Source organism: Aedes albopictus, chromosome 3 (assembly GCF_035046485.1).
Source record: "Aedes albopictus strain Foshan chromosome 3, AalbF5, whole genome shotgun sequence".
NCBI classification, from domain to species: domain Eukaryota; kingdom Metazoa; phylum Arthropoda; class Insecta; order Diptera; family Culicidae; genus Aedes; species Aedes albopictus.
In genome coordinates, this window is record NC_085138.1 from 275,704,139 (window position 1) to 275,731,020 (window position 26,882).

At 41.0% G+C, this 26,882-nt stretch overlaps 2 protein-coding genes across 4 annotated transcripts in view; both read left to right on the top strand.

Moving 5' to 3' along the window:
* The first annotated feature begins 6,138 nt into the window (after positions 1–6,138).
* Positions 6,139–19,856, top strand: LOC109402347 (neuropeptide FF receptor 2). 3 transcript variants are annotated; one of them, XM_062860923.1, is made up of 6 exons: positions 6,139–6,308; positions 18,204–18,307; positions 18,379–18,682; positions 18,743–19,242; positions 19,297–19,553; positions 19,613–19,856. In XM_062860923.1, the coding sequence occupies exons 2-6, from the start codon at positions 18,221–18,223 to the stop codon at positions 19,746–19,748; spliced, it is 1,284 nt and encodes a 427-aa protein (XP_062716907.1). In that variant the 5' UTR covers positions 6,139–6,308; positions 18,204–18,220; the 3' UTR covers positions 19,749–19,856. The 3 variants fall into 3 exon arrangements, with proteins under 3 accessions (XP_062716907.1, XP_029713412.2, XP_062716908.1); XM_029857552.2 differs by lacking the exon at positions 6,139–6,308 and adding an exon at positions 6,443–6,549; XM_062860924.1 differs by lacking the exon at positions 6,139–6,308 and adding an exon at positions 6,456–6,501.
* LOC134292139 (neuropeptide FF receptor 2-like) overlaps positions 6,467–26,882 on the top strand; it is a 195,149-nt gene continuing 174,733 nt past the window's right edge. Inside the window, exon 1 of the mRNA XM_062860921.1 lies at positions 6,467–6,594. The gene's annotated coding sequence lies outside the window, so the exon portion shown is untranslated. The remainder of the gene's footprint in view (positions 6,595–26,882) is intronic.

A 26,882-nucleotide genomic window follows, 5' to 3' on the forward strand; every position in this document is an offset into this window, starting at 1 on the left:
TAGTACTACACCGAACGTGCCCCATTGTGAAGTTTGAATGATTGCAACCATCTTTTGTGAAAGTGATCTGCTGTTCGCGAATTTTTTTTTTGTTGATTTGCATCAACCAACTATGGCGAATTTGAGGTACTATAGCCACTGAGCCTAGTTGAAAACCACATATCAGTAGACGCATTACTTTCGTTGTGATCTGAAACCTGGGACTAAGCCTGCATCTCAGCTTATATGAAATCTTCACAGTTATTAACTAAAAGCTTTCTCTGTAATGAGCATTTTGCATGTGGTATATCGTTATACTGAATACCCACGCCTTTACAGCTGTAGCTATAGGAACCCTTAGATCTCAACCCTTCCATTACACTATAAGATATCAGACAGATAAAAATCGAAATCGAAATTATACGGCCCATATAGCCGAGGCGGTAAACGCACGGGTATTTAGCATGACCATGCTGAGGGTGACGGGTTCGATTCCCGGTCGGTCCAGGATCTTTTCGTAAAGGAAATTTCCTTGACTTCCTTGGGCATAGAGTATCTTCGTGCCTGCCACACGATATACACATGCAAAATGGTCATTGGCAGAGGAAGCACTCAGTTCAAATCTGTGGATTGCTCAATGAACACTAAGCTGAGAAGCAGGCTTTGTCCCAATGAGGACGTTACGCCAAGAAGAGAGAGAGAGAGACCCTCACCAAATCTTTTAGTTATATTTTTTGTCGAAAGTAAACATTCCAAACATTAATAAACGCCCAAAGTTTCAAATCTCAGAAACATATGAAATGCCAAAGTTGGGAATTTACGAAAAATATAACTTTTTGCCGGATAAGCTCGGTTTATCTTAAATCAATTTTAGACCATTTTAACATGAGAAACCCCTTAGTTTACAATACATTATTGAAAAGGTTATTAAAAAGCTGTAAGAAATGAAAATAAAACACAAGGTTTCTATACAGAACTAAATTATAAAAAAAATCAAAGAAAGGCGTTGAAATATTGAATGATCAGCACCTTATTGTGTGCTAAATTGCGCATATCCTAGTAGTTTTAAAGCATAATCTGGGTCTATTCTAGAAAAGTTACGGTGGAAGAGTTTGCGAAGCTTTGGAATCAGGCAATTTAAAAAATAGGGCATTTTAGTGAAATTGCATATTTTTGCCTTTCTCGTACACCAAAGTGTACCGAAAGGCTATATGTTCACTCAAAAAACGAATTTTCGAAAGAAGGCTCGGAGGGTCAAGTCACATATACCAATCAACTCAGTTCGATGAATTGAGATGATGTCTGTTTGTGTGTATGTGTGTATGTATAAAAGGTACAAAAAAGGTCACTCACTTCGGTCAAGGCGTTCCGGAGTTATGGCCATTTTAGTGATCCGGACCAGCACCGGTGGAACTGGTCATATATAAAACTGAACCAAGCCCCATCATGCGACACATCAAGCTGCGCCGATTTTTGTAACCTTTAGCATGGTTGACGAATTTTGTGCGGAAATAAATACTGAAGACCAGAAAATCCCCAATATCGGTCCAATATTCAAGATGGCGACCAGAATATCCAAGATAGCGGTCTAAAATCCAAGATGGCCGTTGAAAATTTTGGTCCTAAAACCATGCAATTTGGGTATATTTGGTATGAGGAAGATGCCCGGAACTCAAAAATAGCCACCAGAATATCCAAGATGGCGGTCAAATATCCAAGATAGCGGCTCAAAATTCAAGATGGCGGCTCTTTAATGGAGTTTTAGGCCCCAAACCATGCAATATGGGTGTATTTGGTATGGAGAAGATGTGCAATATGGGTATATTTGGTATAGAGCAAATGTTCGGAGTCCAAACGTGGCGGCCAGAATATCCAAGATGGCGGTCTTAAATGCAAGATGGCGTCTCAAAATTCAAGATGGCGGCGTTTAAAGGAGGTTTAGGCCCTAAATCATGCAATATGGGTATATTTGTTATGGGGAAAATTTCCGGAGTCCAAAAATAGCGGTCAGAATATCCAAGACGGCGGTCTGAAATCCAAGATGGCGGCTCAAAATTCAAGATGGCGGTTGTTTAATGGAGTTTATGACTCTAAAACCATGCAATATGGGTATATTTGGTGTGGAGAAGGTGTCCAGAGTTCAAAAATGGCGGTCAGAATATCCAAGATGGCGGTCTAAAATCAAAGATAGCGGCTCAACATTCAAGATGGCGGCTATTTAAAGTAGTTTTAGGCCCTAAAACCATGCAATATGGATATATTTGGTATAAGAAAGATGTCGGGAGTCCAAAAATGGAGACCACAATATCCAAGATGGCGGTCTAAAATCCAAGTTGGCAGCTGAATATTCAATATGGCTGTTATTCAATGGAGTTTTAGGTCCTAAACCCATTAAATATGGGTGTATGTATTTGGCATGGGGAAGATGTCCAGAGTCCGAAATGGCGACCAGAATGTCCAATATGGCGGCTCCAAATTCAAGATGGTGGCTATTTCATGTAGTTATGACCCTAAAACCATGCAATATGGGTATATTTGGTGTGGGGAAGATGTCCGGAGTCCAAAATTGGCAGTCAGAATATCCAAGATGGCAGTCTAACATCAAAGATGGCGGCTCAAAATTCAAGATGGCGGCATTTTAATGGAGTTTTAGGCCCTAAAACCGTACTATTTGGGTATATTTGGTATGAGGAAAATGTCCGGAGTTCATAAATAGCAGCCAGAATATCCAAAATGGCAGTCTAAAATCCAAGATGGCGGTTCACCATTCAATATGGCTGCTGTTAAATGGAATTTTACATCCTAAAACCATGCAATATGGGTAGAGTATATTTGGTATGAGGAAGATATCCGGAGTCCAAAAATGACGACCAAAATATCCAAGATGGCGGTATAAAATCCAAAATGGCGGCTCCAAATTCAAGATGGCAGCTATTTCATGGAGTTTTCGGCTCCAAAACCATGCAATATGGGTATATTTGGTATGGGCAAGATGTATACGACCAGTATATCTAAGATGGCAGCTCAAAATTTAAGATGACGGCTGTTTAATGGAGTTTTAGGCCCTAAAACCATGCAATATGGGTAGGGTATATTTGGTATAGGGAAGATGTCCGGAGTCCAGGAATGGTGACCGGAATATCCAAGATAGCGGTCGAAAATCCAAGATTTCAACTCAAAATTCAAGATAGCGGCCTTTTCTTAAACATCAAAAGTTATACAGGTACTCTTCGATATAACGTACAAAAAAAATCTTTTTGTACGTTATATCGAAGCAGAGACAAATTTAGTATTTTTTATGCTAGTATTGATGTATTCTATGGGAAATTAACCCTAAATAATGATTTCGGTGAAATTCACAAAATTAATTATGAAAAACATAAGTTTTCACGAAAAAGTGTTTTCGTTTTTTGTGCTTCGATATAACGTACATTTTGCTTTGATATAACGAACAATTTCCCAATTTGTGCTAATTCTGGGTAGCAAGGCTAATGCTGCAACAACACATTGATTTGAGTGATTTCGTAGATCTGGTGGTTATCACCGTAAAAAATGTTTTTTTTTTTCAATGTTGTACGTTATATCGAAGCAAAATGTACGTTATATCGAATTCGCTATATCGAGGGTACGTTATATCGAAGAATACCTGTATAAGCGATATGATTTCTGGTGCCATGAAATGGATTTTTGTTAAACATATGAAAGTGCTATACAGTTTCTTACCGATTTTGGCAACACTCGTTTTTGGCAACATTTTTTACCGATTTTGGCAACACAATTTTTTTATCGTAAAATCATCTTAAATACATGTTTTAGCTTTACCTCTATTTAAAAAATATAAATTCATTAAGTTTTCAGAAATGTCATTTTTTAAATCATGACGTAATTTATGAACGTCATCTAAGGGGAGCGTTTTGTAACTTTTGAATAGTCCATATTGATAATATAAGTCAAAATAATGCATTAAAGTTTTAAAATCACAATTTTTTACCGATTTTGGCAACACCCCATTTTGGCAACATAAAATTCACCTCGTGTTGCCAAAATCGGTAAGAAACTGTATTCATCAACATGTCACTTGAATTTTGTTGAAATGGGTTTTCGAAGGCGCCTGCACCGCTAGGTTTTTTTTATACAAAGCAATAGCAATTGTATCGCTTTCATATATTTTCCAAGTAGTATATAGACAGTTTCATATGAAAACAAAAAAAAATCTATTGATTTGCTGTCAAAGTACGGATCGATTTAATTTCAAATTTACTTTAAATTAATAAGTATATACGCCCTTTTGAAAAGTTAAGCTAGAAATACTGAAAAAGTAAATTAACGAAATATTTTGATAGTATAGATCAGAAATTATAAAAATATTTTCGTCCGCCTGGTTGAATGGAAATCGCCCATAGTGCAATAGTGGAAAATTGACACTGAGGAAGATTACAAGTGGTAGTCGAAATACGCGTATCTGTCAAAGGATAAGAAAAAAAGGGCGGAATTAAATGGAATTACCGTAAAATGGGGTAACTTAGATAGTGCGACAGGCACGGTATAATTTATCTTATAACTATGATTTCTTCAACCAGTTAAGAAAAGGCAAACGTAGATCAATTCTATGCATATAATGTTCATCTTAGACGTATTTTCATTAAAACTGAGTTTATATTTAACTTTTTGGGCAGAAAATAAAAATTGTTGACATTTTTGTCATTTGTCAACCCTTTCAAACAAATTACTGTACAACTTTGTTTCGACTATTTTTTTTTTCAATTATAGGCCATTTATTTTCGGTAGATCCATCATAGTAGATTTCAAATCTGGCCTTGAATCTCTTAACGAAGTAGGTTTTCACAAAGTTGAATTTATTCTGTGAATAGGAACATAAATCTCCATACACCAATAAACGCCTAAACGTATGCAATGCCCTTGTAATTTCATGCAGTTAAATCTGTTATGTCCAAAATATGTTTATAAAACATTAAAAAACATAAAAAAATCATCATGAACAGCATGTAATCATATCTTGATTTACCGATAAAAATATATTTTTACAAATATAATGATTTTTGATGGCTAAACTCATTGTTTTTCACTCAGTACTCCACAAACTCGTTTTTATCTCTAAAATTTTGTGAAAAAATCTATATTTTGCTATAAATTCAATCTAATATATTCCACAAGGCTTCTTTCATCATGTTCATGCTCTTAAGATTTCAATCTGTGATGATTTTTAGGATATGATGTGTTTTTCGTGGCACTATCAAAGTTACCCCAAAATGAAAATGTGATTCTTGCGCATATGAAAAATTTAAAGTCACCCAATATATTTAAAATTATGGGATCTTTCAATTGCAATTGATAACTGATACCCCAGTACTTGTTTAAAAAATATAAAACTAAGGGAAATACGGTAACATACAAAAATAATGAGAAAATTTGCTGTACCCCGTTTTACGGTATATTTTTTCACAGTCGAATTCACAAGTTGTAAGAGTTTCGACACGTTATTCGTGTTCAGAAGATTAATATTGAATAGAGAATGCATTTTTTTATTATTAGGGATGCTCGATTGCATGCCGATCAATTTCGCTCCAAAGTGTAGTTTTCAATTTTTAGATTGTTGTTGTTTAACTTAAAGTTTAAATTTGTTGAACAAATCTCTGCCACGTAGTTTTGTAAAGATACAGCTGGTACTGATTTTGCAGAAATTCTGGCAATATTTTTATTGTGACTAATGTTATCAGCAAAAGTTGTTTTGAAGTTATCAATTTGACCCTGGTTTACGGTACTCTATGAATAAGAAAATCAGTTGATTTGTTAGAACGCAGAAATTTTCTAATCACTACGTTAAAAACCTTAAGGATTCAGCAATGTGAATGCAGTTATACACGTGAAATATATTGGCTTAAAGTATAGAAATGGTCTTTTTAGTTATTGAAATGTTGCATTTTATTTTTAATCATAATATGTACAATTTGTACACATAAATCTCGATCCAAAAAAAAAAACAACCATTTTGCCTAGCTATCTGTTCGCACCTAAGTCATGCTTCCAATATCAAACATATTTACCAGCTGCGAAATCCAATATACTTTGTTTATTTACTACGGAAAACCGGTTGAAATCGAAAACCTTTTCTATGCCCACAAAATTGTAATGTTTGATACGATGAAAACGAGAGGCTATCGTTCATTCAGTTTTCCAGGAATGCATATCGCATCCAGTGGGCAAAGTGCGAAATCACGCTGAATCACAATCCAAGATCGCGGTTGGCCAAACAGGAACCGAAGTGAAGAGAGATCCGGCGATAGGAAAGAAAAACAGACTCCGACTGGGTACTATTTTGTTATTCGGAAACCAAGGTTCTATAAATAAATGTATCGATATTCTCCGAGTATCTGAAATTTATATGCTCCAACTACCTATGGATTAAGATGCAGCTGGTTTGATTTTGCCAGTTCACTGTCAGATTCTCGGTTGAAAGGGTCGTGATCTTCTTGCAGTGTGATCGAAAAATCGTTCAACTGCGTAGGTGTGAGAAAATAGTGTTTTACATTGTTTTAAGTATAATAAGCAGTAAGTTCAAACTAGTGTGAATAGTGAATAGCTTTTCAGGAATAGGTAATAGGCTGGGACAACTGACATTTATTTTTTCCTGTCAACTTTATTTGTACCTATTCCATTTTGGCCCCATTTACCTAAACTGAACAAAATTTTAGCTCGACCAGAATTACTATATTTTAGCGCTGTTCAACGTTCACATTTAACATATAATTTACTATGGAAATATTTTTTTTTAGTTAGTTCGCCTGTCATATAATTTCTGAAAACGAGCTCAAAATCCTCATTTGTTTTGAATGATTTCGAATTGTGCACTGGAACGCAACATTATTATTTTTCTCCTACTTTGCGTAACGATCAAATTGGGACAAAGCCTGCTCCTCAGTTGTGTGTTCTATTCTTGTATTTTTTAAATATATTTATAATAGTGTCCCAAGCTAACAGATTTTGAGTGAACAACTTGTAGTAATTTTTAATACCGTGTTTGGTTCAAGTGTGAGTGTGATAGTTGCTGACGTGAAAAAAGGTTCACAAACTATATCGTTAAAAAAAATCATTAACCCTTTGACGTTGGTGAAGGTTTTGGCGCAAAAGTGCTTCCCTTGTGATTTGGTTTTGAAACTTGCCATTTTCAATTTTATTTGTAACTTACAAGCAATCGCAAGTTCTCCGAGGATTCTAACTTAACTGTTTCTGTACACAGAAAACAATTGTGTAGTTAACATTACCACAAACTGTTTCTGCAGGATCATAAGATCACGTTGCAATTGGGAATAGTACGTTAAAATTTATCCTACACACTCAGTTTTATTTCCCGAGGTCGGCTGTGCAAATCTCGGTTTCTGAATTTCAACCGAGACTCAGCTCACATGGTGGTAGGTTGCTTGGCAACGAGGCGTGTTATACTGATTCTCGGCATTTATAAGCTGAGATCTCATGAAAACCTATAACTGACTTCTCGGCTGTGCAAATCTCGGCATTCATAAATTGAGACTCGGCATTCTAAATTAAGTGTGTAGTCTGTCTGGTCTACATATGCCATCCTCCACTTGAAGAATACTGGAAAATGATAAAATCGATTTATAATTAATTTTTCAACAACTATACTCAATGATGCAAATGATTACCTCACTAGTGCTCATCACAACTCATCAACTGTATATTTATCGCGTGCGATTGAACTGTGCACTGATCAGCGATGACCAGCAGCAAAGAGGTGGCAAAACGAACATGATGTAAATCACAAACGATTTTGCACACATCTGACTGGGCCGTCACACGCTCGCCCGAACAGCCGAACCATACCCAGAGTAGTTTATTAAGGGTACCAAGACAGACGTGTTTGGTCAGGTATGCGTGAGTTATTTTTCGTTAGCTTCACCCGAAAAAACCCGAAGCTGAGCCGAAATTTCTTATGGCAGATCCAATCAGCTGTTCTTGGTATTTTTTCAAATATTGAAACATCACAGAAAAGTAGCAAATACCGTTGATATTTGCTACCAGATCGCATCAGGTGGATGCCTGTTAGTCATTGCCTCATGATTCCCTGCTTTATTTGCACTTTTGGAGGAATTTTGTGTTTTATGGTGCAAAAAGTTTCCATAAAAAATTTCAATCATGAACAGTAATGAACAGTTTTCCATAAGAAATTTCAAAAGTTCACCGTGCAACGGGAAAATTCACCGAGCGTCGGCAGCGCGCCGGACCACGTATTTGCTCACCCTTAATGTACCTCCCTGGGCTAGAACGCAACGGCTCAACGGCGAAAAGGAAGAGTCAACTATGCTGATTAGTGTTGAGTCCGTTCGTGTGCTACTCGTATGGGACTGAGTGTCGCGGACTGACTCAATATGCTCTCTCAGCGGGAGCCAAACATTGGGAGCCAAACATTGAAGATAGAGGTTATGTTAAACCTTGTTGTACCTGTGTGCTTGTTTGAAAAGTATTGATATCTAGGTGCTGCGGATATAATCAAAACTGTTGTCACGATATCTCCATTTGCCGCTATCAATCCGTTGGAAAGCGAGGAGAAGAATAAACATTGTTTTGAGCCCATTTTAGCTAATTTTGTAACAACTATCCTTCCAAATTTCCATCGCGAATGGAAAATAATAAACTTTGAACACGACAACAAAATTGGAATAATGGTGGATTGATCATGTTTACCATTTCCGAACAGCGTCGCGACGGCATGTTTGACAACTGCGCTCAGAGAGGTGTTTGCAAGAAAATTGAACGCTCGTGCGTGTTTACAAGCTGTATGACGGGAGTGTGTTGGTGTGTGTTGGCTAGCTTGAGAAATAAAACCGTTTCTATCCGCAGCACCTAGGTATGGGAGGTTGATTGAATAAAGCGAGGATGGGTGAAAACGTATTCGTTGTCGAAAGCAAATCGCATCATTTCGCGAATGTTTTCATCAAATAGCAAGCTTGACTATACTACCGTGTGCAGCATAATTGTCCTACGTTTCTAAGGGAATCCCCAATAACATGGAATAACGTTGCTGCACACGGCAGAGAAAACATTATCCAACTTGTAGTACATCAGAGATGTATTACAAGTGATTACAAGCATTAAAGTGGCCATGCCTATTGTGCAGAATCATTGAATACAATTGAACTAAACCATAGAACGGCCATCTCTCGTAAACCTCTACGTAAAGTATGTGTTGTAGACGTCTGTAGGAATATCCTCCTTATGTCCCGGTTCGAAAGCTTAGGCTCAACCGGCATTATTACGTGCCTTCTGAAAAGAGAACAAATGAAACAAATTAAAGAAATGCAAATAATTATCGTTAGTAATAAACAACTTTAGTAATAAATCATGTCGAGTTCTCCATTCGCTAATAGGAAGCAATCAGTGAAGTACTAGATTGATAGTAGTGAGCTGGATTTTTGTATGGTGAGATGATCAATTCTCCGTTTCTGCAATGGAATGGTGCAAACAGCTTGGGTTATATGATTTCTTGCCTAATTTGATGCTGTTTGAGCAAAAGTTTGGGTAACTGTGCTGTTGTATTATTTATTTCTTGCAACTTCAACAACACAGTTACCCAAAGTTTTGCTCAAACAGTATCAAATTAGGCAAGAAATCATATAGGGTATCGCGCTACTTGGGCGGTGGTTTTCTTCGTCTGTTATTTTCATCTGTTTTCCACTGTAACTCGGTCAATTTTGAACCGATTGACTTGAAATTTTGTATCTCACCGCATTCCAAGAATTGTGTCAATTGGTTCAAGATTGACTGAGTTATAGTGGAAAACAGACGAATATAGAAGCCACCGCCCAAGTAGCGCGATTCCCTAACCCACGCTGTTTGCAGCATTTCTTTGCAGAAACGGAGAATTGATCATCTCACCATACAAAAATCCAGCTCACTACTTTCAATCTAGTACTTCACTGATTGCTTCCTATTACAGAAACGGATTACACGCAAAAACGGCTACGCTCAAAAATGTGTTCGGCCTGCACATTTTTAGTAAACATCCATGCCGCACATGACTGTGTTGGAAACACACATTTTTTTAAAATTGCTCGTACGCTCACATGAGCATGTATTTTGCAATAATTTCGACATGGCAACTTCACTGGGTTTATAAACCACCTTCAAATACCGAAAAATATTGATATTTTGCAAAAATGTGAGCGTACGAGCAATTTGAAAAAATGTGTGTTTCCAACACAGTCCCTGTGCGGCATGGGCGCTACTCAAAAATGAGAGCTTTTATTTTAGAGAGTACATTTCCCTCTGCTCCTTACAAATCCATACCTTATGCTTCCGCGGGTCAATCTATGGCGGAGACCGCCAGAGTTGAGGGAGTTAGAAGCAATACACCCCAGTGAGAAAAATCTACTTTCGAGTAAATGAACACGCAAAAACGGCTACGCTCAAAAATGTGTTCGGCCTGCACATTTTTAGTAAACATCCATGCCGCACATGACTGTGTTATAAACCACCTTCAAATACCGAAAAATATTGATATTTTGCAAAAATGTGAGCGTGCGAGCAATTTGAAAAAATGTGTGTTTCCAACACAGTCCCTGTGCGGCATGGGCGCTACTCAAAAATGAAAGCTTTTATTTTAGAGAGAAGTTTTTCATCAATTATCATACCATACAAAATATATGGAGTTTCGAAATGTGTGGTTAGCTGGTAATGGGCACTGTTGTCCTTCTGACTTCAGCTAGATTGAGGAGGTACGTCTCGAGCTTCTGTTTACCAAATAGGTGCGGCTTGAATAGCGTTTACCCTGCCATCCAGCGTCTGTGTAAAAAATGCTGCATCTCACCTAGCTATATCTAAGGTGGTATCAAGCCAGCAATTTGGTTGCTATATCGAAATTGAAACTGAACTAGTCAAACATATACAGGGTGTTAGGTTCATGAGTGCAAACTTTTTAAAGGGTGATAGAGGACCATAAATGGTGAAAAAAAATGTTCTACGCATATGGTCAAATCTCAACCGTTGAGATTTGACCATATGCGTAGAACAATTTTTTTCACCACTTATGGTCCTCTATTACCCTTTAAAAAGTTTACACTCAGGAACCTAACACCCTGTATAGCGCCAAAGAAATCGGAATCAATGTACGAAACAGCTATATCTATTATTATATGCAGGCTTGTCCGCACTGAGCGCATGAAAATTCTGCTCTTTGGATTTACACCATCAAGCACATCATAAATTAGAAATCTTTTCATCTTATCAGATAGATGGATGTTGAAATATTCTAAATGTCATTTCGAACTGTCAAAAAACCGCACCGCAGAGCCGCACGGAGCGCACAAAGAGATTTTCACCCGGGTGAAAACACCCCAGTGAATTTCACTTTGAACGGCCCGTGCGGCGCTGCGGTGCGGTTTTTTGACAGTTCGAAATGACATTTAGAATATTTCAACATCCATCTATCTGATAAGATGAAAAGATTTCTAATTTATGATGTGCTTGATGGTGTAAATCCAAAGAGCAGAATTTTCATGCGCTCAGTGCGGACAAGCCTGATTATATGTATTATTATTATTATCTTTATTATCCCTTCAGCGCGCGCTGTTGTAAAAAGTACAACACTACCAAAAAATCTCGCTCTTCATATGCAGCGCTAGCGCGGTGCAGTTTCGGTTGCTTGATGGCGCGCGTCTTGAAAGGTTTAAGAAATTTGCAGCCCTAGGCTGGCTCATTTCTGAAATTAGCGCATCTACACATATAAAAATAAGTTTGAAGTCCTTTTGAGACAACAAAACTCACGAACAGATGAACCGATCAGAATGACTCTGGCATGGTTCGATTCGTATTGGGTGTGGTGGCTGTGTTTATAGATATAAATATACAGGGGATAGACAAAATGATTGGGACAGGCAAAACTTTCACTTTCCGAAAAATGTTCAACTAGCTGTAACTTTTCGAAAAGTGCATCAAATATTCTCAAATTTTTATTGTGAGTTCATCAACTAGTTGTGTATCAGTGGTCCAAATTTGGAAAAGATCGGGCCATTTTTCACGAAGTTATGAAGATTCTTGCCCTCTTGAAGATTATTGATTCTTGCTTGTCAAATGTCTTCCAGAGTTCATTATATAAGTCATGAATGGTCAAAACTTTATTGCAATCGGTTCATTGAATCCGGAGATATAACAGCTCAAAGTTGGCTATCGGATAATTTTACCTTTTTCAAGAATCTTTGTAACTTCGTGGAGAATGGCCCGATTTTCTCCAAATTTAGATCACTGATACACAACTACATAGTTGATGAACTCACAGTAAAATTTTGAGATTATTTGATGCACTTTTCGAAAAGTAACAGCTAGCTTTGAAAAGTGAAAAATTTGCCTGCCCCGATCATTTTATCGTTTCCCTGTATGCAAAAATAAATCAAAAAAGTAAAAAGAATGAGAAAATTCTAAAACTGTTAGGTATGGATTGGACAGAAATTCAACCCAATCGCAACGAAACCAATCTCGTGTGCCGTACTGGATAGCCTTTTACAATTGTCAAACAACCACAACGTAAAATGGCAATACAGCGGTTGCCGGGACAGCTAGTAGAGACATCTGGGGTAATATGGACTGTCGAGGCAAAACGCACCCCCTTCGTTTTTCAGGGACTATCGGGTTTGGAGCTTTTAACCCCTGCTAGTTTAATGGATCGTCGTAGTAAATGAGTCCTGTCAAATTTTAGACACCTGCGCCACGTAATTAGCGGGAAAAATTAATAAAACCAAAAAGCACGATTCTGATATAATTTTTCCGATATTTTTTCGATTGATTTTATGATGAAAATGAACAGAATGTGTTTAGTTGTTGTATTTATTTAGTAAATTGAGGTAAGCGTAGCAAGAAAAAGAAAATTACAGTAAAATGTATAAATTATGTTTTTGTTTTGCAATTTTCTTTTCTGCTATTTTTTCCTTCTAAACCATAGGGGGGGGGGGGTGAATCTGCTCAACAGACACCCTAACAGAAAGGTTAGGGAAGTGTAGGGTTAAGGCCGTCTTCTACAACAATGGGGCACGTTCGGTGTAGTACTAGATTTGTAGTAATGAGCTGAATTTTAGTATGGTGAGAAGGTCAATTCTCCGTTTCTGCATGAAATGTTGCAAAAAGCGTGGGTATTATGATTCCTTGCCTAATTTGATGCTGTTTGAGCAAAACTTTGGGCAACAGTGTTGTTGTTTTCTCCATTTCTTGCAACATAAACAACACAGTTATCCAAAGTTTTGCTCAAACAGCATCAAATTAGGCAAGGAATCATAATACTCACGCTTTTTGTGCCATTTCATTGCAGAAACAGGACTACTCTCTTCTCGACCCACTAAAACACATTCCTATGGTCGCCAAACTCTTCGTCTCTCCGGAACCACCAAGAAGGCATTGCTTCAGAGAGGGGCTAGTGCACATCGCACCCTCAAGGTTAGCTGCGTAGCCTAGCAGCAACGAACATCGATGACTCGCTCTGGAGAGTCCATCACGGTAGCATGCTGGCGCTTAACCAGTTTCCCGAGTGGTCCTCACCACTCCCTTTGTCCTCGGAAGGCGGACAGGGTCAACCCCGCCCGCGCCCAACTGCTTGGCAGACATCAAGTACTGATGCCCACGTGCAACCCGATCTGACCTGCCCGCAAAGGAAGGATATCAATATCCTTCAGACCCTATCAGATGCACCCAAAGGCTGCAGACAGCAGGGTCTCACCTGCCCCGACCCTTGCCGGGGTTGCCGGGGACCCCTTACCAACCGCGGGCTCGGATCCAACCCAGTAGACCGACGCCACGACAGCAACGCTATCGGGACTTCCTCTCCGCGGCCACTTAATCACTATAAGGGTCGATCTGGACCGCAGGGCACAGGTATGACCTACGAACAAAACGGGTTCCGCCGTTTCCTCTAAACCATTGCACACTGGACATTTGGAAGAATCCGCATGCCCGAAACGCTGTCGATACTGTCGGAAGCAACCATGACCTGAAAGGATCTGTGTCAGACGGAATGTAACTTCCCCATGGCGCCTATTAATCCAACTATCTACCCTCGGTATCAACCTATGGGTCCACGTCCCACGTACGCTGCCATTTGACCATAGGGGCCATCCTAGCAGTCCTGCGTATGCCTCTTGTTCCGCGCATTTCAAAGCACTCCATGTTCTCACTGATAAGGATGCCGATAGGCACCATACCAGTAATGACGCAGAGAGCGTTTGACGGAGCGCTTTGACAGGATAGTGCACTCACTTACACTGATCTCCGTCTGCTGTTCCAACTTCCGGTTGTTAACAACCGCCACCTCAGTCTTGTGGTGAGCCAGCTCCAGTTTCCTGGACCGGATCCACGCCTCCACAACCTTGATCGAGTGGTCGGTAGTCAACTTCACCTCCTCGATCGTTCCACCGTAGACTTCGAGCGTAATGTCGTCGGCAAATCCAACAATCTCCACTTCCACTGGGTACTCTAACCTCAACACCTCGTCGACCTCGACATTCCATAACACCGGACCCAGGATGGAACCTTGTGGTACTCCTGAGGTTATGTAAAAGCACTTCCGACCCACCTCCGTGTAGTAAACTAGTACTCGATTCTGAAAGTAACTTTCGAGAATCTTGTACAGGTACCCCGGTATGGCCCAGACGCAAGAGCGCATTGGCAATAGCAGACCAGCTGGCGCTATTAAACGCATTCCTTACATCCATAGTCACTACCACACGGAAACGCATTCCCTTCCTCTTAATAGGCTCGAGAACTTTCTCGTCGGTTTTTGTAACCGAAAAGATAGCGTCTACAGTGGACCTCCCCTTCCGGAAGCCGTACTGGTTACTCGAAAGATCATTTTCGCCCTCTTTTCTGCTATTGATTGGAGCAATATGCACTCCATTGATTGGGGCAGAACGCACTTCTTGGAAACAAGCAGAATAATCTTCATTGGCGCACTGTAAATCATCGCAAACGAAATTGAGCTATTATTCGCCTTACCCCACGTCTCCACTAGACACAAATGTCTTGCCATTTTGGTGCCAGAAAGAGAAAACGTAACAAAAATGATCAACACCGCTGCTTTCCATGCAAACAACGAGAGAACGTTTTTGTCATAACACATCTGTCCAGCAAAATGGCAAGACATTTCTGTCTAGTGGAGACGTTGGGTTAGAACCAAAGAAAACATACATTTTGAAAAGAAAATATTCCCATATCACCATATCGAAAAATATAACCGATTACAAAGATTCCATCAAACATGATTAACGATTTCTCGAAACATTCTACGATTTTGCCGATTTTCTTCTTATAAATATACGATAATGGATATTCTTATTATAATTGAGTGTACCGATACACAACTCAGAATTTATAAATTAAAAAAAAAAAAATGATCAGTGAGAATGAAACTTATGCTCTCTGATTGAAAACTGCGCGTTATCTCTATTGGCTATAATGCCAAGTTGGAAGTGGAGAGTTCAAAGTGAATTGGATGAAACGAATAAAAATTAGCATGATACGGTGCCAGATATGGTGGAAGCGTTGTTGTAGCGCATTGAGTGGCTTTAAAAAGGGTGCCGTGGAAGAGGATTAGAATTCACATCGTTGTTGGGATTTGTACACCACTAACTATTAGTCATATTGTGTATATGCAGAAATTCCAATAAAAGTTTCTGAAATTATTTCTGGATAAAAAATCTGATTTTCAGTAGAAATCCTTAGTTGAATTCCTGCAAGAATCTGTGAAAGAATTTCTGAAGAAATTCTTGCGAAAATCTCTGGATGAGTTCCTAAATGAAACTGCGAAAAAAATGTCCGCTGAAATTCGCATTTCTAAGGTATTTCTGGATACTTCTAATTTTCCTTGGGGTTTCTTAAGAAATAACTTTTTTTTTTCTAGGAACCTGTCTACAGGATTCTCCGGGAATACTGTAGACGGGTTCCTAGAACTAAAAAGTTATTTCTTAAGAAACATCTGAAGAAACCCCAAGGGAAATTAGATGCAATACTCCTGGGAAAACTTTCGTACAAATGCATGGACAGAAAACTTCGATAAATGCTGAAAGAACTCCTGATGGAATTCTTGCGGTTTTCCTTGGATGATCGTGAAAAAAATTGAGTTTCTTCGGGCGTTTTTTATACTTTTACCAAAAAACTATCGTCAAGGTTAGTAAAATCATTTCCATGAGGGCATGACCGTACAAGGAGGCACTGAAATTCAGGAACCTTGAGAAATTAGTTCTGATTTTATCATGACAGCACTGAAGCTTATGCACATTCTATAGATCATCAATACTCACACGCTGAAGATAACTGTTTGGTTCCTAATGTGGTTCAAAATTGTGAACACACACGTAAGAGCAATAAAAGATCAATTTTGGCACGCTCACTGAACATGAGCGTTCAAAATGCATCTCTGGTTATTACTAGAGTTTGTTTATACTACTGTGCTCTCTACAGTTGTCACGGAAAGGAGTTTTTGTTGTAGATACATAGTTACATAGATCAGGATTCACTTTGGTAAGCGATGCAGTTTTTTTTTTCAAACGTTAACAAAGCACATATGATAACAGTTGCAACACCTCACAACATGGAAGAATGATAAATTTTGGTAAATTCTGAATAGAAACTAATAATAGAAGTATCCCTTATGGAAATACAGAGATCTTGTGTCATTTCGAAATTAGGAAGCCTGGTGAAACAATATGAATGTTAGTTTCAATACCATGTAATCGATATATTAAATAAAACAAAATTCTGTGACAATGACAGACCATGTAAATTAAAGAAAATGCCACTGAAACATAATTGTGGAATAAAATAATTTGGCCAGCACCTTTAAGTTGTGTACTGAAGAAAAACGCAGGTAAAATTTATTAAAAAAAATCAAAACGTAGAAATATTAATCGGTGAAAAATAGCGCAAAGTATTTGTAAATACGGGTCAACTGAATAGGAGTTGCACATAAACTTTTACAATAATATGGAGCGAGCTCACCCATTGTGTCCAGAGAATATGCATCAGCACTAGCGGTACGACAAATCAACTGTCATCATGATGACCATTTAATGCCGCGGAAATATCATTACGACCAAGCAGTATGCTACACTGCCATCCAACCCAACCTCACAAATTGCCGAACATTTTCATATTTTGAAGCACGCACACCACCGAACGACGACCACGATGCCACCGACATTCAAACGTACACAGAAAATTAACAAAAACATCATTTGGTAGCTTTTTCTTGAAATTTGAAAAAGAAATCACGAGATGTCCTGGGTTATGCTCTGTTTTCTGTCCCGTATCCTGGGAAAAGGAAAAGGGCAGAAGAATACACGGAAAGATCGATGTACACAGAGCAAGGAGTAACTTTCGCGCAGCGATCGAAAAGACAAAAGATTTTATGCAAACTTGTGTGAAAATTCACGCAAATTTGTGTAACAACGGATCAGCACATTTTTTGTGCTGATCCAGTCGTACGCAAATATTAGTGAAAAATCCTTTGTCTTTTCGCAAGTTACTCATTCGCTGTGAACTTTCGTTTTAGGGTGTAGACACTCTAACCCCGAGCTCTCTTCATACTCGCTCCACACAGAACTCAGGCCAAACATGTCTAAAGGTCCTATCTGCAGAAGAGAGGCTCTCTTTGGTTCCTCTCTCTTTCGTTAATATCTCAGCTGTTTATTTGAATTATGATTGTCTCCTTGCATAGAACGATGGTCAAAACAATCGTCTTTTGATTTGTACTGCAAAAGTAGTTGAAAAGTGTACCATTAAATTGCAATAATTGAAAGAGAAAGGGAACAAAGAGAGCCTCTCAAATGCAGATAGGACCTATTGAAATGTTTGGCCTGTGGTGTACTGTGGTTACTGTGGAATGTACTCGATATTTCGATATACAAATGGAGACGCTTGGTTGTCGATGTTGATCGTGTGCGGTCAGCAGCGGCCAAGCATGTTTTTCAAATCATTTTCTGAAATTGCTGAAATGACGATGAAAATGCAAAATAATGCCTTTTCCGTGTCATGTCCAGCAAATATTTTTATAATTTCGCTTTGAATATCCTTTCGATAGAAGCGTGTTTGATTGTAAACGTTGAACATTATCCTAAATGTAGAAAAAACATTGATGAGCTAAGGATTGGAGTTAATATAAGCTAATGCTTTGTCCACGATCCATGACGAAATTACTCTTATTTTAATTGCAGGAATTAAATCAATTACAATGAAAACCGGATTCAGTTTACAGCCGGAAGATGCGTCTCTTTTGAGAGTTCCTGCTCCACGATTCTTCTGGGCTGTGCCTGTTGCGGTAAAGTTTTACTCCAGACATAATAAATCTCAAGCTGAAGTAATTACATTTCCATTTAATAACCTTCACAGATCAACACATCGCAACACTCATACCCGATGGAGGTATGGGATCAAATTCCGGATAAGGACATAATCATAAAGCTTTCCATTTTGATACCGATTGTTCTGTTTGGAATTCTTGGCAACGTATCGCTGTTGGAGATCATTTTTTCAAATCGATCATTGCGTACACCAACTCACATGCTGATAGCAAATCTTGCGCTCATTGATTTGGTTACGTTGTTGGTATGTCCACCAATGTTCATACTGCATGATATTCATCAAAGTTACGTACTAGGATCCATAGGATGTAAGCTGGAGGGATTTGTTGAAGGTAAGTTCAAAGTACTTCTCTTTTGAAAACTGAAATTTCATTTTTGTGTAACTATTTCAGGTGGACTTCTCATCACTTCAATTTTGGCTCTTTGTGTCGTCAGCTATGATCGTTTGGCGGCGATTGTTCTGTCAAGAAAGGCCAGATTCAAAATGAGCAGCGTTGTTATAGCATCGGTCGTCTGCTGGATTTTGGGATTTGCAGCTGCTCTGCCCTTGGCAATTTATCGAAACTACAAAGAACGAGACTGGAGTAATTTCCACGAAACATTTTGCTCGGAAGATAAACATGTGATGCCCATGTACTGGGATTACATAATCATTTTATTGGTTTGGCTTCCGTTGGGTGTGATGATGATCACGTACAGTACGATCTTATGTAAATTGGATCGATACGAAAGGAAGGCAATGAACAGAGAACACCCAATGGTTGTGCGATACAAAAGTCGTGTGGCAAAAACATTGTTTATTGTACTTATTACTTTCGTAGTGGTCAGAATTCCTTTCACGGTCATGATTTTGTTATACTACAAAGACCTTGATGATAACAACAGATTTACGGTATGTTATATATTTACTAGTTATAAAACAGTTTTTATACTATTTCATTTCCAGATTAGTGACAGTTTCATTATGCTATGGTGGTTTGCCAAAGTGGCTTTCATATTTCTGTACTCCGCAATGAATCCGGTCATTTACGGGCTCACCAATAGGACGTTCAGAAGAGCGTTCAGGGAATCGGTAATCCTTGGAACGCTTCTACGGTTCAGTGATGATGAGCAAGCTGACGAGAAGCCTCCGAAACCAAGGATCATGTCATTTTCGAAAAAATCACGTGCTGCAGGATTTATTTCATACAGAGGGATTAATCGGTATTGTTGATAAAATTCGGTATTTGATCGTGAATTATAGTTTCTTATTTCAATTTTAGACGATCTGCTACTAACTGGCTCAATTCTACAATAAGATGGAAGGATAGGCGAAACAACAGCAGGAAACTGGAGAACAAAAACCCGGAAGCCAATGGAACACAATCTTCGGAAACAGCACAAAATGCTACCCAATAGAAGCGAGATGGTTCACCCATGTACATATCTATCTACGGCCATAAAAGCAATAAAGAATCATCAATTGTCTTCTGTTACTAGTGTAATAAATTTACGCTGTTTGCTATATTTATCAACCGTAATTAATATCCTTTATGCTTGTTGTCGATTGGAATGGATTTACAGCTACCTATACCTCAAATCGATGGATGGCGGGTTCAAATCAGAGATACAAGGGTCATGTCACCGCTTATCAGACTATTAACATGCGCATGGGATCATCATTGTTTTCCCCCATACCTAACAGGGCAACTAAAAGCTTAGGGCAGCTCTAACTAGTGCTTCATAATCCCTACAACGCCATTCAAGCGCTAGGTGCAACGATAGCCGCAGGTTGCCGAAGGAGAGTTTTAGAGTGAAATGAGGACAGATCGAGTGCATCAAATAGTGTCCTGTAAAACTAGTTGATAGAATGTAAACGCTTGACTTCCTACTCACGGTGACATACGGGAATTAAGCTGATAAATAAGGTAGGATAAAATTGTTATCTTAAGGTCACTTCATAATTATTGATTAGTTGGCAATAGCTCTGCTGCAGATTGCCTCGTAACGAATGTCAGTTGCAGTTGAGAACTAGTGTTTTGAAGAACGTTTTCTGGGTGTTAGTAGTGATTAAAGTGTATATTTCGGAATATGTAGATTTGAATTATGTTAAATATGCATTCCTATTTGGTTCCAGCTCAAGTGTGATTATAAGTGATATTGTTTAAAATTAAAATAATGAATTGCCAAATCGAAACATAATCAAGCGACAATAATCTATTTTTGAGAGCTGCATACGTTAGTTGAATCAATCAACAACGCACTTCGAACAAAGTGAAACTTAACTATTCAGTTTATTTTGTTTGCATTTTTGCAACGTTTTAACTTGCATTGCAGAGCCAATTTAATCTCAATATATCGCAGAAGCATCAATTTCGAACCTAAGTGAGTCATACGCCTTTTGCGATGATAATCGGCGTCCATTGACGCTGTGAATACTGTGATCTCAAATGTAATTTATCAGTGGGGTGAAATTGACCTACGTAAGAGCTATTTTCTTTAACCCTCTAATACCCAAATTTTGGATTTTGATCTAAATATAATTGTTCGTCATCTAAAATCGATTTAAACATGATGACTCTTTTTAATTCACGATTTTGTGAATTTTGGTTTTTGATTGTTATAATTTTTATGTTTGAACATCCCTATGCTTTTAATATTTTACCTGGAAGCCTATTTGGCATACCGATTTAATGATTATTGTTCAAATATTTTTATTTAAAATTTGTTTCATCGAAAATTTCATTTTTCGTGTAATTTAAACGCTTTTTAACATACCACATACCACATACACATAAGTTTCTTGTGAGTTATATAGCTAATTTCATACAAAATTGTGGGAAATTAGGGTAAAATTAGCATAACTACATTTGCGCGGGTCACAGAAATCACTTCCATTCGATTTTTTGTATCATAATCCACTAAAGAATCCCTTCATAGCATACCACCCTTAAGTTTCTTGTGAGTTATATAGCTAATTTGATACAAAATTCAATATATGTGGAGAATTAGGGTAAAATGAACATAATTACATTCGCGCGGTAATCGATTCCTTGTATCGTAATCCTCCAAATAAACACTTCTTAATTTACCACTCATAATGTTTCTTGTAATTTCAAACAAAACTCAATAAATATGGCTAAAATAGGCATAAATATATTTATGCGGTCACTTCCAATCACTTCCAATCGATTCTCTACATCTTAATCCTTCAGAAAAGCCCTTCAAGGCAAACCGCATTAATGTTTCAGAAGTGTTTTAGAGCTAGTTTCATATAAAAACCAATAAAAAACTGGGGAATTAGGGCAAAATGAGCAGGATAATGATCCGTGTGGTCTGTTTAAATACTTGCATTCGATTCTCCAGACAATTTTACGCCTAAAATCGTTTTGTTCATTAAACAAACTGGATGCGTTCGTAAGATACAAAATTTAGTGTAGGTTTGCACTGTTTTTTTTTTTCCACTGTGCGTTGTACGGAGACCGCTAATGTCGCGAGCAAATTACGCTTGCTCGAGACTATTGCCATGCTATTTGACGCACACAATGGCGGCCCAGATGACGCTGTTGTACGCGTTCTTCACGTCCAGCGTGACGACCGCACTTTTGCGGATTCCCCTTCGCTTCTTTTGGAGCGCTATCTCGGCCGTTTTGGTTACAGCCCAAATAGCGTCCACCGTCGATCGACCCTTCCGGAGGCCAAACTGGATATACGAGAGCCTAGAGTCATCTGGTTCCTCGGTATAGTCCGTCAGCCTTGACAGAATGATCTGTTCCAACAGTTTCCCGCCGGTGTCCAAAAGACAGAAAAGCCTGTATGCCGACGGTTTACCAGGTGGGTAGCCCAACTGCCGTTTCAAAACAGTGCCACCCGATCTTACTAAGAAGATAGAATGTCGTCCCTACGGACTCACTTGTGCATAGTTCCCTAAGCATGTATCATTCCAGTTGCCAATTACAAGCCATGACCAGTATATCATAATTAGGAAATCACTGACGTCTTTCCTGATGTGCTCGAGGCACTCCAAGCTGGGCTGTGGCACTTTGGAAGCGGTGTATCATGTCGCTTGTACATGTACAGAGTTGCTTCCGGATGTGTGGAATTTCTGAAAAAAGCCCAGAAGAGCCCACTGCTGGGCCGCCGCTATGCCTAGGCTTTTTTCCCTTCTAAACCATAGGGGGAAAAATCTGCTCAACAGACACCCTAACAGGAAGGTTAGGGTAGAGTGGGGTTAAGGCCGTCTTCTACAACACTAGTAAAAGCCAGGACTACTCTCTCCTCGACCCACTAAAACACATTCCTATGGCCGCTAAACCTTACGTCTCTCCGGAACCATCAAGAAGGTATCAAGAAGGTATTGCATCAGAGAGGAACTAGTGCACATCGCACCCTCAAGGTTAGCTGCGTAACCTAGCAGCAACGAACATCGATGACTCACTCTGTAGAGTCGATCACGGTAACATGCTGGCGCTTAGCCAGTTTTCCGAGAGGTCCTCGCCACTCCCTATGTCCTCGGAAGGCGGGCAGGGTCAACTCCGCCCGCGCCCAACAGCAGGGTATCACCCACCCCGACCCCTTTCCAACCGCGGGCTTGGATCCAACCCAGTAGACCGACGCCACGACAGCACCGCTACCGGGACTTCCTCTCCGCTGCCACTTAATCGCTGTAAGCAGTGAAGAGAATTGTCAGACAAAAGAGGCACAAAACAAGCAACAAAGAAGGTGCGACGATTAGTCTTTATCCCTACTGGTGACAGATAATGACATGATCTCGAAATTTTTTGTTGCAGACAAAACGGGAGCTGAATTTGTTGCATACTTTTCAACTCGTGAATAATCAATTATTACTAATCCAAAGTCGAAACTGTTTGATGGTAGAGCTTCACCAGAGTTACAGTGTTTACCGACTCAAAGTTACCGTTCAAAAATCGCAATGCAAGGCTTAAAAATCTCTAAACTCGTGGTGTACGATGTTGATCCCATTATTTTCAAGTTGGGACAAACTTATGTCGCATGGGTTGTTTTGTCGCAACAAATACAGGTTGCGACATTGTCATTATTGTTGCGCGATTGTTGAATTTTGATTTACTGGCTGTAAGGGTCGATCTCGACCGCAGGGCACCGGTATGACCTACGAAGCCGACTTCGAACCCCTGGACCACCTCTTGTACTGCATCTGGACTAGCCATTCTCCGAGTCCACGCGCCACCTCCTCTGTAGCTCCCAGACGATATGGGTGATAGCCGTTAAAACGGCGTTCCAGCCAAACTCATCCCTACACATCCTCTGGACCAAATTGTCCGGAATTGTGTCCTCCCCGCATGTGGCAAGCATGCGGTCACGCATTGTGCGAAAACGCGGGCACACGAACAAAACGTGTTCTGCCGTTTCCTCTAAACCATTTCACACTGGGCATTCGGAAGAATCTGCATGCCCGAAACGGTGTAAATACTGTCGGAAGCAACCAGGACCTGTAAGGACATGTGTCAGGTGGAATGTAACTTCCCCATGGCGCCTATTAATCCAACTATCTATCCTCGGTATCAACCTATGCGTCCACCTTCCTTTGGTGGAACTGTCCCACGCGCGCTGCCATTTGACCATAGAGGCCATCCTGGCAGTCCTGCGTATGCCTCTTGTGCCGCGCATTTCGAAGCACTCCATGTCCTCACTGATAGAATGCTGATAGGCACCATACCAGTAATGACGTAGAGAGCGTCGTGTGACACGGTACGGTACGCGCTCGCAACCCTCAGGCACATAAGCCTGTAAGTACTTTCCAGCTTCCGTCGGTAGCATTCAGTACTTAGCGCGGTGCCCCACGCCGGGCCGCCATTCCTAAGTATGGACGTAGCAACACTAGCCAGAAGCTTGCGCTTACTGGCGTACACCGCAGAGCTATTGGACATCATCCGGGACAGTGCCGCAATAGCTGTGGAGGCCCTTTTACAGGCATAATCGACGTGGCTACCGATGGTAAGCTTATCGTCGATCATCACGCCCAAGTGTTTGACGTAACGCTTTGACAGGATAGTGCACTCTCCTACACTGATCTCCGTCTGCTGCTCCGACTTCCGGTTGTTAACAACCGTCACCTATTTGTATTGGCACTCTGACAGAGACGCTCAAAACAGGCCTTTTTGCTTGCTCTTATCTCGCTCTTAAGCGCGGCTTTTGCAGCGGCGAACACCACCCGCCGTTCGTTTCGCTCTTCCTCTGATCGTGCTCGCTGCATCCGCCGCCTAGCCCGTAGGCAGGCGCGGTGCTGGTCCGCAATCGCGTCGGACCACCAGTAAGCTGGTGGCCTCCCATTTCTAGGGTGGACTCGCCTAGGCATGGTCGCATCACACGCACGTGAGAGCACCGCTACCAGCTCGTCGCTGTTTAAACCGATTAAGTTTCGCTCACGGCGGAGCGCCTCCCCTTCGTCGAAGTATGATGTCTTCCACCTGCGAAGGTTTGGCCTAGCCGCCTCTTCTTCTATCCGCTGTCTGCTGTTGTTGTAGTCGATACTGTAGCGACCCGCCAGGTCACTGTGAGTGTAGCCATCATCTACTCGCCAGTTCGAGCTACTTGTTAAGCCAGGACTACAAAAGGTCTCGTTAATAACTGACTCCGCTCCGTTTCGCCTATAGGTACTCTTGGTACCGATATTAGCCAAGTCGACATCTAAGATGGCCAGTGTTTCTAGCAGGATCTGACCCCGCTGGTTCGTCAAACGCTATTACCACCGGCCTTCACCCTATTAGCACGGTCGTTAAGCGGTCCAGCATTTGAGTGAACCGTTCGATCGGCCATCGCGGAGGCGCATAACAGCTACAGAAAAAGACCCCGTTTACTTTGGCGACCACGAAGTCCTCCTAGGTAGTAGACACCAACTCCTGGACGGGGTATTTAGCCGTCGTCCATATCGCCGCCATTTTTCTGGTCCCATCCGCGACCCAGTTGCCGTTGCCGGCGGGTACTCGGTATGGGTCCGATATGATGGCGATATCCGTCTCCCACTCAGAAACCGCCTGACAAAGCAGTTGCTGAGCCGCATCACAGTGGTTCAGATTCAGCTGCGTTACCTGCACTGTGATTTGTTGTTCACTGCGGCTTTCTTGAAGACCGGGCACTTCGGACCACCCATCGAATCTCTGTTGTTCGAGGATTTCCCGGTACAGATCATGCAGATGGGCGGACTCGTGCAGCTTTGGGCCTTATGACCTTCAGCGCCGCATCGCCTGCACACTTTGTGCCTATCGGGGCCTTTGCAGTCCCACGACTTGTGTCCTGGTTCCAGACACCTGAAGCAAACCTCTGGTGGCTCGTGGAATGTCAGGTGACATACACACCAGCCCACCTTTATGCTCCCTACTATAACGGACTTTTTGACGTCCGCCACAGGTAGCTGAACCAAAGCTATCTTTGTCCCTGCTGGCCCTTTCCGTAGCATAACAGCTGCGGCGGCCATCTGCACATCGCACTGTTGCCGCAGTGCCGTGACGAGCTCTTCCACTTCGGTGATCTCATCAATATCCTTGACCTTCAGAGTTGCCTCATGTGTCAGAGCCCTCACCTGCACACCCTCACCAAGCAAATCTTCTGTCAGCCTCTTGTAGGCGGCGCCCTTGTGCTCCTTCTGGCGCTTCAGCTCCAGGATCATCTCGCCCGTACGAGTACGTCTAATACTGCGTACGTCGGCTCCAAGACCCTCAAGCTTGGCGTCGCTTCGCATCGTCTTCAAGACGTCCGAGTAATTGGACTGTTCCGTCTTGATGACGATCTCGTCGCCTTTCTCGCGCTTGGCACTTGCTCTCCTACGCCTTGGCTTGGCGTTCTGCGCTACTACCTGCGGATTCGTCTTCTTCTTCTTCTGCTTCCGCTCTACCTTACCTGCTCTGTGGCTGCTGAGGGCCCACCAGCGGTCGCAACCCCTTGCTCCCATCGTTCCGGGACGGGCCAGCCTTTTCAGGCCCACCCTTCCCAGCTTTCCGGGAACCCTGGCTGGGGTACGACCTTCCGGCATTATTACCGACTTTCGGGGTAATGATGCGCCTGGCTTTGCGAGCACCGCCAGACAGCTCCTCTCCTGACGGCTGCCTCGCCCGCTTCTGCGGTTGATTGCCCCGTTTGTCGCGAGCATTCGCTTCCGCCTGTTTCGGACTTCCTGCGAAGAAGAAGGCCTCCGTTTGGGTAAACTTCGGCACTTTCTCATTTGCAGGCTCCGCTGCTGCATCAGTCAGCAACGTGAGTGCCGCGTGCTCCTGCTGGCATCGTCGATCGACACCCTAAGTCGAAGCAAGGCCGTTTTCAGGTCCTTGCTTATATTCGACTTAGTGGACGCAAAGTCGATGATTTTGCCAAGCTGCTGCTCAGCCACCTCTATTGCGGACCGTCCTTTGGTTTTTTGGTTGACGGCTCTCAATAACAACGCTCCGTCCATAACCTCCACCGGCTGGCTTGCCGGGAAGTGGACTGGAACACCCACGCTTGAGCTGCGTACGCAGCTTCCAGCGCCTATCTCCTCACTTCTCCTTGTCAGAGACCTCATCAACCCGCTTCTTACGA